The following is a 17,242-nucleotide window of genomic DNA, read 5'->3' as shown; positions in this document are numbered from 1 at the left end:
GGGCACCGGCACTGCCTTACAGGGACAGAGGGCAAACTCATCAGACAAGCCCTGCTTTGCTCACATGAGCTAGGCTATACAGGAGAGTAAGTCTGGTTTTTTTCCGAACACTTCCTCTAAGAGCGCACTATAAAGTCACACTGGCTCTCTGATTCACACCTTATCAACATGAGCAGTGCCTCCACCTTCAGCCCCATCTGGGCCACTCAGTTTTCAAATTTAGCCCCAGCAAACACCACAGTCAGAGAAATACAAGCAAGTCACTGTCCTCCCACAAAGCACAACCACACTTTCTACAAGTGCTGGTGACTAAGTGCCACATCAGATGAGCTCTGTCCTAACAGCAGCCCCAGGGGCTGTTCCCTACTGCTCTGGAGACAGACACACTACTGCTGAGCAAGACCAAGCTCATAAGCCCTTTACCCCATTGCCTCCACAGCTTTTCTTTGAACTTTCCCTCCAGCACACTGCAGGACCAGAACTAGCAGCTCACCAAAACGCAGCCCCAGCCCTTCCTGCACCCCAGTAAGCTGGGGTGCCCACCAGTCAGACACCTCTGCAGCCAGAGCTAGTACCTGTGTAAGGTCTGCAGGGAGAGCATTCCTTCCCAGGTCATCTCCCCCACTTGCCTGTTCTGCTCAGCCTCATTCACTTGCAGAGATCTGGTACAGCTACTGGCAGCAAGGCAAGAAATTCAAACTGCTGCCAAGACGGTCCTGAAGAACTCAGCAAAATCTCACACCACTAGCCACATAACAACTCAATTACATCTGATTGTGATTCTGGCTTAAATACCGTAAAATCAGGTGCACTGAATTCAGGCAACCCCACCCAATTGAGAGAGAGGCCATTTAAAGCCTCACCCGGCCAAGGTAGTCTCTTAGAGTCTCTCTGTAGTGGTGGTGTTCCTTTAGTTCCTAATAGTTATGCATTGACTGTACTTCTGCTCAGTGCCAGCAGGCAAAAAGACAAAAGCAGAACACGACCTTTATGGGAATGTAAAGCTGATCATTGATTCCAGATGTTGACCCTGAGTGTGGGGGGGTTTCCCAAACCAGGGCTATTCACAGCTGTGTGAGCTACAGCTGATGCCAAGGGGAAAAAATCCAAGCTAAAGGGGAACAAGAAGCCCTTACATTACAGAAGTCAGCCTTTAATGGTTTTCTTTTACTCCAGCAGGACAATTTTTGCTGTAAAAGAGAGTCCAGAAACCAAATTACAAGCTTCTAGCTATGCTGCAGTAATAATGTTGCTTTCTTACAACATACACTCCTTTGACAGAACAGCTCTCTTTGCAGATAAAGGAAACTTGGGCTTGTATTTCACAGTATCCTGCTGGATGTGAAGCTGTGATAAGAGCCAGGAATAGTTTGGGGCTGAGTGCTGCTTTTCAAACTCAGGGCTAGTATAAAGTATCTTTTTGTTTTTCACTAGCTCTTTACAGTCTCGTATTTGTTCTTGCAAAGGAAAATCTGTCAGTTCATGGGAACCGAAATGGAAGCCGTTGTTTTTTGTGACAGAGCTGCTAACCTGCCCCTTCTCCTTTGCTTATACAATAGTCCGTGCAGCCTTTCACCTTTATTGTGGTTTCCACACATGAGATTCAGAGAGGGGCTTTCAAAACCGCCCAGCCCTGAGCAGCATCGAAAGGGTCAGGCAGGTCCCAGCCGTGCCTGCGCACCCCGGTGAGCGGGGGAACCCCTTTTTCCTGGCCAGGGGCCAAGAGGAAGCTCTGGGTTCCCAATTCTGCCTCTTTCTCAAGTGTTCGCAGGCCGATGTCCCCACGAGTGTTGCGGGCTCCCCTGGAGAGGGCAGCCGAGCATCGCTGAACGAGGGCGCGTGGCTGAGCTCCAGCAGCTGCTGGGAAACTCCTGAGCCACAAATAATGGCAGAGGGGAAATATGTGAAGCAAAGATTTGGAGAGCAGGAGATGTAACTGTTATTCCAAACCATCACGAATCCAACGAATGGGGGGAACTGGGATCCAAGCAGGAGGAAAGGTTGAGTTCCCGCTTGGGAGAAGACGGGTTCATGGTGCTGGGATGGAGCTGTGGGAGGAGGATGCGGCTGCTCTGTAGGCTGTCAGTGCGGGACCTGCGGCGGGGCAGGGTGCATCAAGGGGGCTAAGGAACACGGCCTTTCCTTTGCAGCCTGTGCTCCCCACTACAGGTTGTATGGTCTTTACCCAGCCACAACGTGGCCAATTCCTTTGGGATTTTCGGCAAACTTGCCTCTACCCACTGACATGGAGCCTCAAGTAACAGGCGATGTTCTCCCCGGTGCTCTGGTGTCACCCGGCAGCTGTCCCTGCTTTCCAGCAGCAGCAGCACAACCTGCAAATAGTCCACTTTCAGGGGCACAGAGGTGAGGTTCTTGCTGTTAATGGGACTGGCAAGCATGCAGACAGCAGATTTCTGAGCTTGCCCTTAGACCTGCACGCAGCCAGGAATATCCAGCTATTTCCATGTCTGCCTCCTAGCTCTTTTCCTTCCCCTCCTCTTCCACTTCCCCAGAGAAATCTGGAAAAGACCCCGAATGTCTCTTGCCTCAAACACTGCAGGTACATGGAGGAATTGGAGGGAGTGAGCAAATTATTTCAGTGAGTCGGAGGGTTAGGGTGGTTGTGAGATGCGGCACTAGCTAACAGTCAGAAGCAGAACACAAGACCCAGAGGGGAAGTGGGGAAGGAAAGAAAACCTGACACACGTTCACCAGAAGAATGTGAAAGAGAGCAAGAAACCCAAGGAAGGATTTGCACTGATGGATTTCCAGCTCAGGGGAATAAAACAGAACGGTATGAGACACCCAGATGAAACCAGAAGTGATGTGAAAGTAGAGGGAAGCAGGAGCCATCCACAGCTGCACAAACTGCCCTGAGAGCTGGAGGGATGGGAAGCCCCCAGGCATCCCCAGCCCGCGATGTGAGCAAAAGGAGGTGAGTGGTTTGCGTTTGTTAACCCGTGGGGAGACCCTGCAGCCAAGGATCCTTTTTCTCACAGTAAAACACATCATACCTTTGAGCCCACGGTGCTGACATGCACACAGGCAGCCTGGGGAGACTCCGCCACGCAGGGTTTGTTATGGGGAGATTCCCGGTGTTATTCAGGATAAACTGCAATGCAATGTGTAACAAAGGGTGGGAAAATTGGTTTTTAGGATGAATGCTTTCTTAACAAGAACACGAAAGGTAAGGTTTTAAATAGCAGACTGGGGACTAACTCTTTACAGCTGGTTTTAGGAAATATTAATGTTGGATATGTCAGAGGTATTTCCAAATATCTCGCAAGCATGAGTATGATACTGAGCTCTCAGGCTGAGCCTTCTGCATGAGTTAGTGTTTATTACGACTCCGTGTGTGGTGGTTTTGGTGGAGTGAGAGAAGTTCTGTTTTGCAATGCTTTGTACCCAAACTGGCGTTCGCAGTGCTGCTCTGCACCCACGCACCCCTGTGCTTCGAATGCTGTCACCCCAAGCAGTCACACATGGACAGAACTGGACTCTGAATAGAAATAAAGCGTATAGTCTTCAGTGTGGCATTTGTGCCAGACAGTTCTTACATCAGGGAGGTAACTCTGCTCAGCATTATTTAATATGGTCAGAGGGACAAACTGGGATGAACAGCTATTTCCAAAATATTGGCAAAACTTCTCCTGCAACTAAAACAAGAAATCATGTACAAACCAAAATATTTATAAAGCAAAAAGATATTTTACTTTTTCAGCAAGTGAAATGTCCAAGCATTAATGGCAATTTTTACATAAAACACTTCACTGGTTCATGTTAGGTGATCACTTAAGACATTTTATTTTATTGTAAAGATCAAATCTCTCAGAAATTCTGGTGATTAAATATTCAAGACCAGTGCTTTCGGAGTGCTGCAGGCCCATTGCACTGGCTGATTGCAGCAGGAAAATTTAATTTTACATTATCTAAGCAACCGATATGTTAACTTATTAATCACAAGGATTCTGAGATGTCTCCGTAAATGAAGAAACCATCCCCAGTGATATCAGAAACGGTGCTGCTGCATGCAAGGCAGTGTAAGTCTGACAGCTGAAATCAATTGCAGCAATGCACTGAAATGGAAAAGGACTTTTTTTACTTGTAGATTTAATTTCCACCGAAGCCAGTGGAGTTATTAGGCTGGAGTGAGTGGGCTCACAAGCAGATCTAATGGGGGGAAGGTTTCTCTGCGGCTTCTGGGCAGACTTTGCAGTCAGTAAGGCTGTATCAGAAATATATTGCATTCCCAAATCTCTTATCTGCATTTTGTTTCTAATAGCTGGGCTTCTTGTTCATTCAGTACATTGCCTCCACTTGCTGCCTCCTGGGGCTACTATTGGCACTGTCTGGGGGGGTTCTCCATTGCAAGAGACGGGGTTTCCGTCGCTTTTTTTTGGCAGAATATTCCCCACCCTGGGAGATCCTGCTGGCAGGAGACACTTTGCCGTGCTTGTAGGAGAGTTAATCCTGTGCAAAGGCCCAGGAAATCCCCGCTCGGCTCCTGTGGCTCCCAGAGACCCCATCTCTCTGTGCCGCAGCCCCTTGGCTCTATAGGAGGGTAAGAAGCCCCTTCACTCTTCCTTGCTGAGCTGAAACCTCAGGCAGGGACTCTCTGGGCTAGTTGGGCTGGTTGTGGTGGGGATGCACAGTGGTGCCTGGGGCTGTAATTCCCAGGGAGGTGGAGCTGCTGCCCCTTGGAAGGGGATTTCCACCCTGGAAGTGGGATTTGCCCCATGGAGGATACTGCAGATCAGCTCTCCCCTGGGATCCAGGTATGGGCTGGCTGTTTCCCAGGAGCTGAAGCATGCAGGACGCAGTGGGCATGAACAAACAAATGGTTGAATCCATGAGCCCATCTGACAAGAGAAAAATGTCCCCTGGGCAGGAAAAAGCAGCCTTATGGCCAAAAAAAAAAAAAAAAAAGGAACAGGCAGTGCAAGGAGAGGGGCTCTTGGCAATGCCTGTGTTTGCACGCTCTGGAGCCTCTGCAAAAGAGATCTTGTGCTGGAGCAAAGCTCCGTGCTTTCCCTCACAAACACGGGAGCTGGAAGGAGGATTTGGGGGAGTTCAGTCAAAATTGCAAAGAGATTCATCCTTGTCATTCAGCCTGAGACACAACAGATGTGGGAAGAGAAGGTCTGGGCTGGCTGGCTGATTGCTACGAGCCCAGCACAGTATTTTGAACCTGAGGGCCGATCTGAATTATGTCAGCGTAATGGAGAGAGCTATACCAGAACAGTCAGTGCAGGAGTTATTTTGCCATTATAACCAAATTCTCTCTCTCCCCAAGCAATGCGACATGAGGGATAGTGTTTTGCTGGCCATCAGTCTCTTGCCGAGTGTTCAGTGCAGTTTCCAAGCTCCTGAGTATGTTCATTGGACATTGCACAACTGCAGATACTGAGAATTTAAGATGGTCCTGGGAATGCTGGCTGCAATTAATAGATGTCAAGGTGATGCTGGAGTCTGCTTAATTAAGAGATGTCATGGTTTGGATGCTGGAGTTTTGGTTGGGGAGTTTTGGATACTCAAGGAGGCAGTTGCTGGCCCCTGGTGAGCCCCGAGATATGTCAAAGTCCATCTGTCCACTAAATCTGCCTCTCTCTGGAGGGAGAGATGTTGTCAGCTTTAATAACAACAGTTAGTAGTTACTGCTACCCTTGTAGTGTTTCTGTGAAGAGCTGCAGGAAACAAGAGTGCTGAGATTACAGTGCAACATCTCCGGTCCTGCATGATTACCCCATGCCAGAGCCTGATGTAAGAGGAGAGAGGCTTGCTGCAATGCTGAGCCACATTTCAGCCCAAAGTCCAGGACTCCTCCAGTCTGATATGTCAAGAATTGCAAATCAGGGTTGAACTGCTCTGGCTGTAATATGCACTGAACGCCCTGCAACCCCCAAAGTTTGAGCCCCAACAGGCAGGCAGGAGCAAAGTGCTGGGGCTCAGACTCTTCTCCACGAGCTCCTGGGCAGTATCTCAAGTGCTTGGGGGCATTTTGCAACTACTGCAAACCACAGAAACAGTGATGCGTGCCAGGGCATGGGGAATCCCTGGGGAAGGAAGTAATGAAGACAGGTATAAAATACGTGTCACTGATAAGATGTTGCGGACAGAAGTTTCTAGCGTGTTGGTCACTGCTGGTTATCGTCTCATCTAAAGACAGCTGTTGCCTTTGCTGAATTTCAAAAAACAGACAGGGAAACCACAGGTGGTTGGCTACAGGTGCCTGGAGCCCAGCAGCGCAGAAGCCTGGCCCTTGCACCACCTGGGCGCTCGCTCCGCTCCCTGGGTAGCTGTAGCTATCACACATCCCATCTGGTGTGGCTCACACATTTTGGACATTTCCTCTTTTGAAAGAGAGCTGAGGGCAGGGAGAGACAGTAGTTTGTTTGTTTTGGGGGAAAGGGAATGCTGTCAGCTCAGTGCTTTCCTCCAGCAGCGGAAACTCATGGTCCCATTGCCTGGATGTGGGATCCTGGATACTCAAAGCCAGGCGGATGCTTTTGGGAAAGGGATTCCTGTCCCATGGACTTTTGTAGCAGGGCGGTATGACCTGCTGGTGTGTGGTACTCAGAACACAGCATCTCTCTGCTAATAAGGCACCTTTAGTGTATCCGAAAACTGCCTCCTCATCTGCTCTCTATAACCCCATTCAGGGTGACCTTGTTTCCCCTGTTACATGATGCAACGCAAGGCAGCTGAGCCCTCAGTGAAAGTGCATTTAGTTAAAGCACAAGTATAATCAAGAGCAAGAATGGAAGAAAAATAACATCTGAAGGATGAGGTCATCTGTGTAATGAAGATGAAGGGATTTAAATGCATTAAGCTGCAGAAGTGTAGAGAAAAACATGACTTTGCTGCCACAGAGTGCACCGAGCAGCTCAACATCTGCCTAGGGGAAAATGAGGCATTTCCCTCCATCACATCTCTGCTGAAGCTAAAAATATTGCTAAAATTAACCTAAGCCTGGGCATGGACAGGAATTCTTAGGTTCAGGTGGTCTAACTCTTGCATGTCCCCATTTTTATGTCCAACTTGATGTCCCCATTTTTATGTCCAACTTGCACTCTAATATTGATGTTAAACAGTAACTTTTAATCACTCTGACCATGGGACAGACTGACTCATGACACAGGGATTATGGGGGGAGAAACTCAACTTTAATGAGGCTGAGCTTTATAAAACGGCAATGGGCGAGCTTAAATATAAAACCAGTCTTGTCATTTTATGTGTTCAGACAGCTTCGGTGAAGACTAAATGCTTCAAAGTGCACTTTGTGTTCCCAGATGAGCCACACCGAGTCCCCGGCAGGGCAATATCCCTCATCCTTCTCCATCCCAGCCATCTCCCAGGGCAGTTTCACTCGGACAGGCTGTTCTCCAGGGCCTGTCTCCAGCCACGGCACAGTGTCACCATGAGCAGTCCCTTCCACTGCTGCTGGCCCTGAGCAGTGAATCCCGGAGGATTGGTAAGAGCTGGCCCAGGATCTGTACAATTCTCAGCATTGCTGCTTCCCTCTTGTGGTGAGGAAACAGCCCGAGAGACGGACGTGGTACGGAGGTGGTACGGACGTGGTACCCGTGGGCAGTGGTAGACAGGTCTCAGCCAAATCACCAGTGGGATAAAGCCTGGATCTCTGCTTGGAAAGTGTGGAAGTCAGCTCCAGCATTTGGGCTGTGGACCTGAAAGTAGGTCTCCCTGGGCTCTTTTTCTTTTGTGTGCTTCCCTCTAAAGGGAAGGATGTGTTCGAGTGGGTTGAATTTATTGCTCGTTGTGCTCCTGTAAGTAAGTCCCCTTCCCCTTGGTCTTTTTCAGAGCATCTGAAGAAGTGCAGAAGGAAGCAAAAACGCTGTCTGCAAGCTCCTGGCTCCAGTTAATTACAATGGATAGTTGTAAGATACATGAAAATGCCTCCAAATGCAGTGTGAACACCATGGAGTGCTTCATGGTCCTCAGCACGCAAGCGCAGAAGATAAGCATTGCCACACTGTGTGGCCTCTTTGGGACACTGTGCATTTTTGAGAACTCTTTGGTGCTGTACTTGATCTTCTCCTCCCCCAGGACAAGGAGAAAGCCTTCCTACCTCTTTATCAGCAGCCTAGCCTTGGCTGACATTCTGGCCAGCATCATCTTTGTCTGCAGTTTTGTTAACTTCCATGTCTTTAATGAAACCAATTTCTCTAAAGAAATGTTCCTGCTGCAGCTGGCAGGGGTGAACACGTCCTTCTCCGCTTCTCTGAGCAGCTTGCTGCTGACAGCCCTGGACCGTTACATCTCCATCAGCCGACCATCCAAATACAAGCTCCTCATGACGAGGAAGAGAGCATGGATAGCCCTAGGGGTGCTCTGGGTGACATGTGCGACCATTGCTTCCCTGCCCCTCTTGGGCTGGAACTGCTGCACGCTTGACTCGACATGCTCCGAGCTGTTCCCATTTGTGGATGACAACTATCTGTCGAGCTGGATCTGCTTCGTCATGGTCCTGCTGGGGTTTATCATCTACGCCTATGCGCACGTGCTATGGAGGGCTCACCAGCACGTGGCCTACATGGAGAAGCACCAAGCGCAGGCAGGAAAGCAAAACACCAGGATGAGGATGGACGTCATGCTGGCCAAGACCCTCGTCATGGTGCTGACTGTCCTCGTGCTGTGCTGGTCTCCGGTCCTCGTCCTCATGATCTACAGCATCTTTGCCAGGCTGAGCAATCACCTGCGCAAGGTGTTTGCCTTCTGCAGCACCCTCTGCCTGCTCAATTCCATGGTGAACCCCATTATTTATGCCCTGCGGAGCAAGGAGCTATATTCCTCCCTGAGGATGGTCTTGTCTCGGTTCAGGAGGCAGCTGAAGGCCTCTGAGGAAAGCCCAGAAGCAGAAAGCACCCGCAAGTCCTCCGTGATAGAGACGGTCTGTGAGGACATGCATGTAACATAGGGAAGCAGCTGTGGAAAGTCTGCGCTCGGGCTGGCAGAAACAGTCTGGATCACTTTTGTTTTTCTTTTCCTTTCTTATGGAGGTCCTGGAAGATGAGGGGTCAGAGGCCTGTCATGGAGCCAGCTCCTGCTGATGTTATTCTTAGACCCTGGGACATAAAGTGCGCAGACTTACACAGGCAGCTGGTCCCCCAAGCCATGTCAGTGTGCCAGCCATGAGGCAGCGGATAATGCCATGCCCCAGAACAGCAGAATCTAGTATTTTATGACAACTCCTCCTGCCTGGCCTCCCACCTGTCTACCAGTAACCTCCTAACCCAGTGGTATCTTCTTTACACTCCATAAAATACAGCAAACCTCAATTGAAACACTCTGCAGACCTTCAGGTTCTTTAGAAATCCCCAGGTGTCACATAATTCTCCAAACCTCTTAACCGGGCACGGGCAGAGTTGTACAAGCACCATCAGCCAAGTGATAACAGCACATCGCTACGTAGCAGAGGTACATCTATTTATACCAGACTTGAATGCCGTTCAGGGGTGTTATGTATTAGCAGCACCGTGACAAAAGGGCTTCAGGTCCTGGCAAAGGTGGCAGAGAACAACACCAAGTCTTGACGAGCTCCCACCGATGGTGAATGCCTCGCTGCAGGAGCAGGACTGGCAGCAGCAGGAGATACCTCGGCTCTTGCTGGGAAAGGTGGAGGTGGTTTCTCTGGACTCACTTGCAGACGGTCCTGGCTAATTGTATCTCACAGCATTTAGGATCGTGTTGATTTTAGCGTCTAACTCTTTATGGAAAACAGAAATACTCTCACTGTGGCTTATGGACTCTGTCATTGTTGAGGATTTCGAGGCGGACAGGACCCTGCAGACAGCACGTTTCTTTCAGCAAATTTAAGGAAAGCTAACCTGTGCCGTGCAGGCATTTGTAGGGTGTTGTGTGATTAAACATTAAAGCCATTTTTCAGCCTTTTCTTTCATTAACCTCTGGGGCACAAACTCCTCCAGGCAACAAGTTTAAGCCCAAGCTGGGGCAGAGCGTGAGGCACTTGATAGGGCTTGTTTTTGCAAATTACACAAACGCAGCAGCTTTAGCTGCAAAACGTGCAAGGAGACCAAAGTGGGACAGGGCCCTTCGCCAGCGCCCCGGAGAGCAGCAGGGCTTCTGCCGGCTCCCGAAACGCCTCCGACGGGGATGAGCCTGGCTGGGCTGCCTGCGGCACGGTCGCGAGGCCCTTGGACTCTGCCCTGTTTCCCCAGAGGATGCACCCGGCCTTCACGTGCGGGTTTCGGAGCCAGGGCCTGGGCCTGCTCCGGCCGCAGAGGAGGCCCAGGGGGAGAGGGGGGTCTCACGGAGGCCAAGCCGCCATGGGGCCAACGCCATGGGGCCAACGCCATGGGGTCGCTCCTGGCTCCTCACGGGATGGACACAGAGGCTCAAACCGCAGGAAGAGGCACGCAGGCGGCTACAGTGCGGCAGAACCGGGCTGGGTGGGAGGAATGAGGCCGCCGGCCCCGCTGCCAGGCGGACCGCAGCCTCGAACCGGCGGCCCCACGGCGGCGCCTCGCCGTTGCCTCGGTAGCCATGGCGGCGCCGTTGCCTCGGTAGCCATGGCGGCGGCCGCGCTGACGTCACGCGGCAGCATGGCGGCCGCCGGCCTGCTCTGCCTGGCGGTCGCGTTGGGGCCGGGGTTGGCCGCGCCGCGCTACCGCCCGGACTGGGCCAGCCTGGACGCGAGGCCGCTGCCTGCCTGGTTCGACCAGGCCAAGGTGGGGGTGTTTGTGCACTGGGGGGTGTTCTCCGTCCCGGCCTGGGGCTCCGAGTGGTTCTGGTGGCACTGGCAGGGCGAGCACCGCGCCGACTACGAGCGTTTCGTACAGCGCCGGTACCCCCCCGACATCGCCTACACGGACTTCGCGCCCCGCTTCACCGCCCACGACTTCCAGCCCCGCGAGTGGGCCCAGGTCTTCCAGCGGGCTGGCGCCAGGTCAGCGTCAGGTGCTGGCGGGGAGGGGGGGTGGGTGTTGTGGTCCCTGAGGGGATGGAGGGGTGGTCTGGGGGGTCCCTGAGGGGACAGAGGATCCCTGAGGGGATGAGTGCCGTGCCCAGGGGTCCCTGGGGGTATTGGGGGGAGCCATTTCTGGGGATCTGTGAGGGAATGGGGGACCCTGGTCACCGAGCAGATGGAGGAGCCGTGTCTGGGGGCCCCTGAGGGGATGGAAAGGCCCCGAGAGGATGGGGGGGCTGTGCCTGGGGTCCCCAAGAGGATGCAGGCATCCCTGAGGGGATGGAAGGGCCAAGTCTGAGGATCTCTGAGGGATTGGGGGTCCCTGAGCAGTGCTGGAGATCCCTGAGGGGTCATGCCCGGGGTGCTGAGGAGATGGCGGGTGTTGCTACTTCCTAAGTCTCAACTGTTCATTCTTTTCCAGCATTAAAATTCATTAAAAGCCTCTATTATTCTTGTAGTTCCTTCTAAGTTTAAAGGGTAATGAAAGAGGGCTCCTCACAGCATGGTTATTCAGTCCCTTGCTCTTTTAGTGACTGGGTTTGCCAGTGAGGCTGGAGAGTATCTTAGGTAGTTCCTTTGTCATCCTGATCGAGTACTTTTTTTTCCCTCAGGTACGTGGTGCTGACCACAAAGCATCATGAAGGCTTCACCAACTGGGGGTCACCCGTGTCCTGGAACTGGAATTCTCTGGATACGGGGCCCCACCAAGATCTTGTAGGAGAGCTGGGACAAGCCCTCAGGGAGAGGTATGGCACTGCCAAACTGCTGTTCCTTTCATCTGTGTGCATTGAATTCTCCTGGCTGTTCTTGACAAACAGCGGAAAACGATGAGTTTAGTATGAAGAAAGTAGTGCTTGCAAAGTCATGAAATCTTCTGTGAAATAATAGTGCCAGTAATCTAATCTGCCACTGGTTCTTAATCCCTACTGCCAGCCTAACTCTTTCCTCTGTGTTTTCTGTCCTCAGCAACATACGCTATGGACTGTATCATTCTCTGTTAGAGTGGTTTAATCCACTCTATCTAGCTGACAAAGAAAGTGGCTTCAAGACCCAGAACTTCGTTTTAAAGAAGACCATGCCAGAACTTTTTGATCTTGTCTTAAAGTAAGAGCTGCAACCAGTTAGGAATCAAGAGCATTTCCTGGTTTCAATACTGTAGAGAAAGACGCAAAGTGGATGCAGAGAAGGGAGATGACAAATGTTAGTTTTTGCCAAGGCAAATCTGTTTACTTATTGGTGATGATTTGCAGTAATTAGAAAAGGGGTTCACATTTGCCCTGCGGACAGTCTAATTTGTAGAATAGGGTAGGGACAAATTTTTCATGCAAGAGCAATTCCCTTTAATACTGCCTTTGTGCAGGGTGGCTTTGCAAGTGGAGCAAGCTGCTTAGTATTTAGTAGAGTAGAAGAGCGATTTCACTCTGAATTTACATCCTTGCCTTGCTTCCCCTTGTTGACAAAAATACAAGGTTTGGACACATGTTGCTCAGAATGGCTGTTGTCCCAGGTCAAGAATGTGCCTCGTAATTGCCTTTGTGATGCAAACTTCTGTTTTTGGAAGAATTGCATCCTTTCTTGAGCCTTGATCAACACATCATTCTTTGCTGCTGCAAGAACCTCGCTTAAAGCTTTGAAGCAGAAAGTGACAGCATAAACCTCCCAGTAATGTCAGGCAATATGAAGAGGAAGTGAAGCTGGAGTCTTCAAGACACAAGAAACACAGTGCTTCCTTTGTGGTAGGAGTAAATAAGCCATTTTGAAATAACATTCATCTCTCTGTTAGATATAAACCAGATTTGATTTGGTCGGATGGAGACTGGGAAGCTCCGGAATCATACTGGAATTCTACCTCTTTCCTTGCCTGGCTTTATAACGATAGTCCCGTCAAGGTATCGCTTTCAGCTCTCTCTCATGGCCTCTAGCATTTTATGGGTATGAAAGGTCTGGCAGCAGTGAGATATGAATGTGATCAAATCAGAAACCCACTTGACAGATGCCAAATGTGCTTTATTCTTTCACAAAAAATAAGAAGCCTACACTGTGCTCCTATGAGAAGACTCTAGTGTCCTTCACAGCACACACATGGGAGGCTCAGAGGCCAGGAACCTTGTTGCCTCAACTTCTACCTGAGCGAACAGAGAGAGGTTCTCCCAGAGAGGGATTCAGCCTTCCCTGGAGGATCCTCTCTCCCTTTCCATTGATTACACAGGGGCTTTTAGGTGCTTACCTCCTGACTTAGATGCCTTTGCTAACTTAAGAGGGATGAATGCAAGCTGAAAAGTCCAAGACAAAACATTCTCCCTACTGAGCTGAGTTTCTTCTTTCAGGACACTGTTGTTGTTAATGATCGTTGGTGTAATAACTGCTCTTGCCATCATGGAGGCTACTACAATTGTGCTGACAAATACAAGCCAGGGACCCTGCCAGCTCACAAGTGGGAGATGTGCTCCTCCATTGACAAGCTTTCCTGGGGCTATCGAAGCAACATGAACATTGCCGAGTTAATGGATGAAGCAAGTATCATTGAGGTAAGAAATCTGAAATCAAAATAACAGGTGTGGGGGAGTTACTGAGATTTAGAGCTTTCCTTCATCATCCTACTTGCAGAAAGAGTTGTCATGTGTTTCATACAATCAGGCTGGAGTTAAAGGAGCAGCTGATGAGGACAAAGCCTTCCTCAGGTTTCTTTGTTGTCAGAGGTGAAGATAATGCAATTTGTTACCACGGTTTATCTGTCACAGGAGCTAGTACAGACTGTGAGTTTTGGAGGCAACTACCTTCTCAATGTGGGACCTACAAAAGAAGGGGTGATTGTTCCCATCTTCCAAGAAAGACTTCTGGCCCTTGGGAGGTGGCTGGACACTAACGGGGAGGCAATTTATGAATCAAAGCCATGGAGAGTACAGATGGAGAACAGCACAGACACAGTCTGGTAAGGACTCCGTTGCTCAGACCATCTGGGCTGGGACTTCCAGAGCTGATGTTTCTTTCTTATTTGTTCTTAAATTTGGTACATTCTGAAGTGTTGCCATCAGGTGCAGATGGTGTTTAGGTAATATCCTACAATTGGAGTGCTCGGTTACTGCCCTACGGTGTTACCTAAGGAATATCTTGCTTGAAAGAAGAGAATAACAATCAGGACTTCATCCATCTTGTGTGATTTGAAAAATAAACAACTCTTCCTTTAAAAAAATTTGCAAGCTGCTGCTGTCAGGACTGTTTAAGTTGTGGTCCTGGCTAGTTTGAATGTCACAAATGTCATTCATCTAAACACATACAGTTTGTAAATGTAGCGATATTTGCTTTTAAGCTGTTATATAATAGTAGTAGTACTAACAGTACCCAACTGTTAGATTTATACTGACTGAGAAAGGCATAGTGAGTCAAGAGCCAGAAATTGCTACAAAATGGAATTATTCTTTTTCCTCAAGTGTGTCCAAGTCTAGAAATGCAGAGCAATTACCAGGATAAGGCAGCGTATCCACTCTGTTGACCACAAGCTGAGGCAAGGACAGATTGGCAAATGACATTTGCTTTTAGGAAGCATGCACAGACTTTGTTTGGGTTTCATCAGCCAGTGCTGACTGGCTAAATGGTAGGTCCAAAGTGACAGATTTTGGAATGAGGGGAGAGTAGGTGACCCCTGTGTGGTGACAGTGGGCAAGCTGGTGTTCTCGTGCTGTCTGGACAGGTCAAGCTCGTGTCTGGTTCTCTCTGTTATGGGGCTCCTCACCTTGCTGAACTCTTGCTCTCTTAGGTACACTTCTAAGGGACCAGTTGTCTATGCCATCTTTCTGATCTGGCCTCGGGGCAATGTTTTGGAGCTGTCCTCACCCACTCCATCCCCAGCGACACAAGTAAGGAACTTGGAAAAAAGATAACACACTCAGAGCCCATCTTGGGCACATGTGGGCTGGGAAGGTCCAACTTGACTTCATTTGGAAACTGGGGAGAGTGTCGAAGTTGTCATCCCATACTTCTTGTTCTGGGGTGCTCTGGCCTCCCTCCAGATCCTTGCAGCATCCCAGGTTATTCTCCAGGCTTTAGCTCACTGTTGACACAGAACATTGGAGGGGACTTGCCAGGACAGGCTCATAGTCTGCCATAGAATAGGCAGAGACACTTCTCCCCCAGAGTCTTTTGATCCTATTGACACAGGGAGGTGAAGTAAATAACAAGCCTCACACATAGAAGGGATCACTGGTATTGCATCTCAAATTCAAATCAGGTACACTACCCCTGTAATTTGTAAGTGACGCAAATGCTAGAGTGCCCTTTGCTCTAAACAAACAGAGGTAAAGCCTTCTCAGTAAAAAAAAAAACAAACCACACGTAACGAACTACAGTCAAAAGTTTGTCCCCAGAATATCCCATGTATTATCTTTTGTGCACTGTGAGTGATGGGTGAAAATGTGCAGGACTGCTTTGAGTGTGTGGGAAATGCTGTACAGAGACTGCAAACGTGTTTTGGGTGTACTGGGGTGTTCAAATGAGAAGTACCTGTGTGAGCTACAACTGAGTGTTTCCCCTGCCCTCCTCTGCAGGTGTCGATGTTGGGTTTTGCAGGGACTCTGAAGTGGCAGAAGTCCCCAGGTAAAGGGCTGGTCATAACTTTGCCCTACATGCTTCCATCTCCTCTACCTCCTCAGTCTGGCTGGACTGTCAAGCTTGAGGGTGTGAAGTGACGTCTGCGGGAGGAAAGCAGCAATTTCCCTCTGCCTTTCTTTTAAATTGAGTCTTAAGAGGATTTTTCATTTATTGTTGAATAAATAGTTTTTCTCTTATGAGAATCTCACTTCTAATCCCTTTTGCCTGTAAGCAATCTGTAAGATCAGTGGACCTTGTTTGGCAGCAAAGGACTGACCTCTCTGCTCAGCAGTGGGAAGCTGGGACGTCCTTTGCAGTATTCTGCTGGGATGTGACAGCCCATCAGCCAAACATCTACACTTGGAACAAGAAGGTTTTTTGATATAAAGCTGGGCTTCTTGGCCGATGTTACTGCTTTGCTGCTGTGATTACAGGTGATGATGTTGGACAGACTCAGAGTTGGTGGGAGACTGAACAGAGTTAGTACAGGGCAGTTAAGAGGACCTGCTTCGGGGTGTCAGGCCAGGCCACACGGCACCTAGGTATTAGAGCGTGAAGCTGCCAAGAGGATGCGTGTCTGCCAAGGAGGAGATGAACATGTTAATGGTGAGAGGATTTGGACTGTTAGAGCAGCTCACAGGACGTGGAGCAGCGGGAGCTGTGTCCGTGTTCACGTGCGTGTCGCCAGCACTGGTGAGCCAGGCTACGCACGGCAGCAGGGTCCGCACCTCCCAGGCAGGAGCAGGTCTTGCCACTTCCCTGGCTTAATTACTCATCAAAATTAATTTTGATAACCAGTGTGATACTCTTATATGAGGAATCATGAAGCCTTGCACATGATGGGCATGTTCTAATGAAGACCAACCACAGTGCCATCGCAGATTGCTGCGTATGATGTACTTGCATAAAAATAGTTCCTCGATAAGATGCATTGTATTACTTTGGTATTGATTGAAACAATTACGATCACATACTTCCATCACGAATAAATATAATGGAAGCTTGTTGTTTGAAGAGGTCTAGAAGAAATCAGCTATAGAAAATAATATTACAAATCCATTAACAAACTTTTATTTATATTCTGGTGGAGACAGCTATAAGCAAGAGAGTTTTTGTTCTTACGTGAATTTAACAGAGGACCCACAGTTCTGAACTGGACCTCTGACTTCTGCTGTTTCAGTGAAATAAGATTTCCTGTGTTGATGTTGAACTCCTCTATAAAGGGTTGAACGATACGTACTTAAATGATGAAACTGCTCATAACAGTGTGTGTTTCTGCAGCACAGTTGTTGTGAAGGCCCCACAACATTGCATACAGGCTTTATTTTGTCACTGTGCAATGTGGTGCAAGCAAAATTTGCCAGAACGCTTAGAGTTTAGCACAGGCTAAGCCCCAGGGCTGGGACACGTGCTGAGCTGGTGGTGTAGGAGCTGTTACTCAACGGACAAATAACGATCTGTACTGACGAACCTGTGTGGACTTTGGAGAACTGGCACTGACTGCCAGAGACCCGCTTACTCACAGGAGCATCACCCCGGCTTCGGTGATGACGCTGTTACGAACACAGAGGGGGAGGAAAAAAAAAAAAAAAAAAAAAGAGACAACAGAGCAATGGCCTTTTTGTCTCCCAACCCCATCACGCTGGTAACCTCTGGTGCGTGGAGGGGTCCCATCCAAAACAAACACGCCGTGTTTATTTAGCGGCACGA

At 49.4% G+C, this 17,242-nt stretch overlaps 2 protein-coding genes across 5 annotated transcripts; both read left to right on the top strand.

The window, feature by feature from the left end:
• Positions 1–2,262: 2,262 nt before the first annotated feature.
• On the top strand, positions 2,263–9,111 carry CNR2 (cannabinoid receptor 2). 4 transcript variants are annotated; one of them, XM_052811877.1, is made up of 3 exons: positions 2,263–2,935; positions 7,290–7,691; positions 7,819–9,111. In XM_052811877.1, the coding sequence occupies exon 3, from the start codon at positions 7,886–7,888 to the stop codon at positions 8,933–8,935; it is 1,050 nt and encodes a 349-aa protein (XP_052667837.1). In that variant the 5' UTR covers positions 2,263–2,935; positions 7,290–7,691; positions 7,819–7,885; the 3' UTR covers positions 8,936–9,111. The 4 variants fall into 4 exon arrangements, with proteins under 4 accessions (XP_052667837.1, XP_052667838.1, XP_052667836.1 ...); XM_052811878.1 differs by having other exon boundaries at positions 7,241–7,471; XM_052811876.1 differs by having other exon boundaries at positions 7,241–7,691.
• A 1,421-nt stretch (positions 9,112–10,532) lies between these two features.
• FUCA1 (alpha-L-fucosidase 1) lies at positions 10,533–16,546 on the top strand. The gene is made up of 8 exons (XM_052811369.1): positions 10,533–10,924; positions 11,557–11,691; positions 11,912–12,049; positions 12,729–12,834; positions 13,273–13,473; positions 13,687–13,877; positions 14,703–14,802; positions 15,490–16,546. Exons 1-8 carry the CDS (start codon positions 10,548–10,550, stop codon positions 15,628–15,630), a joined length of 1,389 nt encoding a protein of 462 aa, XP_052667329.1. The 5' UTR covers positions 10,533–10,547; the 3' UTR covers positions 15,631–16,546.
• Positions 16,547–17,242: the final 696 nt, after the last annotated feature.

Source organism: Harpia harpyja, chromosome 16, assembly GCF_026419915.1.
Source record: "Harpia harpyja isolate bHarHar1 chromosome 16, bHarHar1 primary haplotype, whole genome shotgun sequence".
In the NCBI taxonomy this organism is placed as follows: Eukaryota; Metazoa; Chordata; class Aves; order Accipitriformes; family Accipitridae; genus Harpia; species Harpia harpyja.
This window is presented reverse-complemented; position numbering and strand designations above follow the sequence as displayed.

What these genes read in the sequence shown, in the direction of transcription:
- CNR2 (XM_052811877.1), top strand. Translation starts at nt 7,886, where the DNA reads ATGGATAGTTGTAAGATACATGAAAATGCCTCCAAATGCAGTGTGAAC.
- FUCA1 (XM_052811369.1), top strand. Translation starts at nt 10,548, where the DNA reads ATGGCGGCGGCCGCGCTGACGTCACGCGGCAGCATGGCGGCCGCCGGC. An exon ending in ATAACGATAGTCCCGTCAAG is followed by an intron (nt 12,835 to 13,272) that starts GTATCGCTTTCA and finishes TTCTTCTTTCAG; the next exon opens with GACACTGTTGTTGTTAATGA. An exon ending in CTCCATCCCCAGCGACACAA is followed by an intron (nt 14,803 to 15,489) that starts GTAAGGAACTTG and finishes CCTCCTCTGCAG; the next exon opens with GTGTCGATGTTGGGTTTTGC.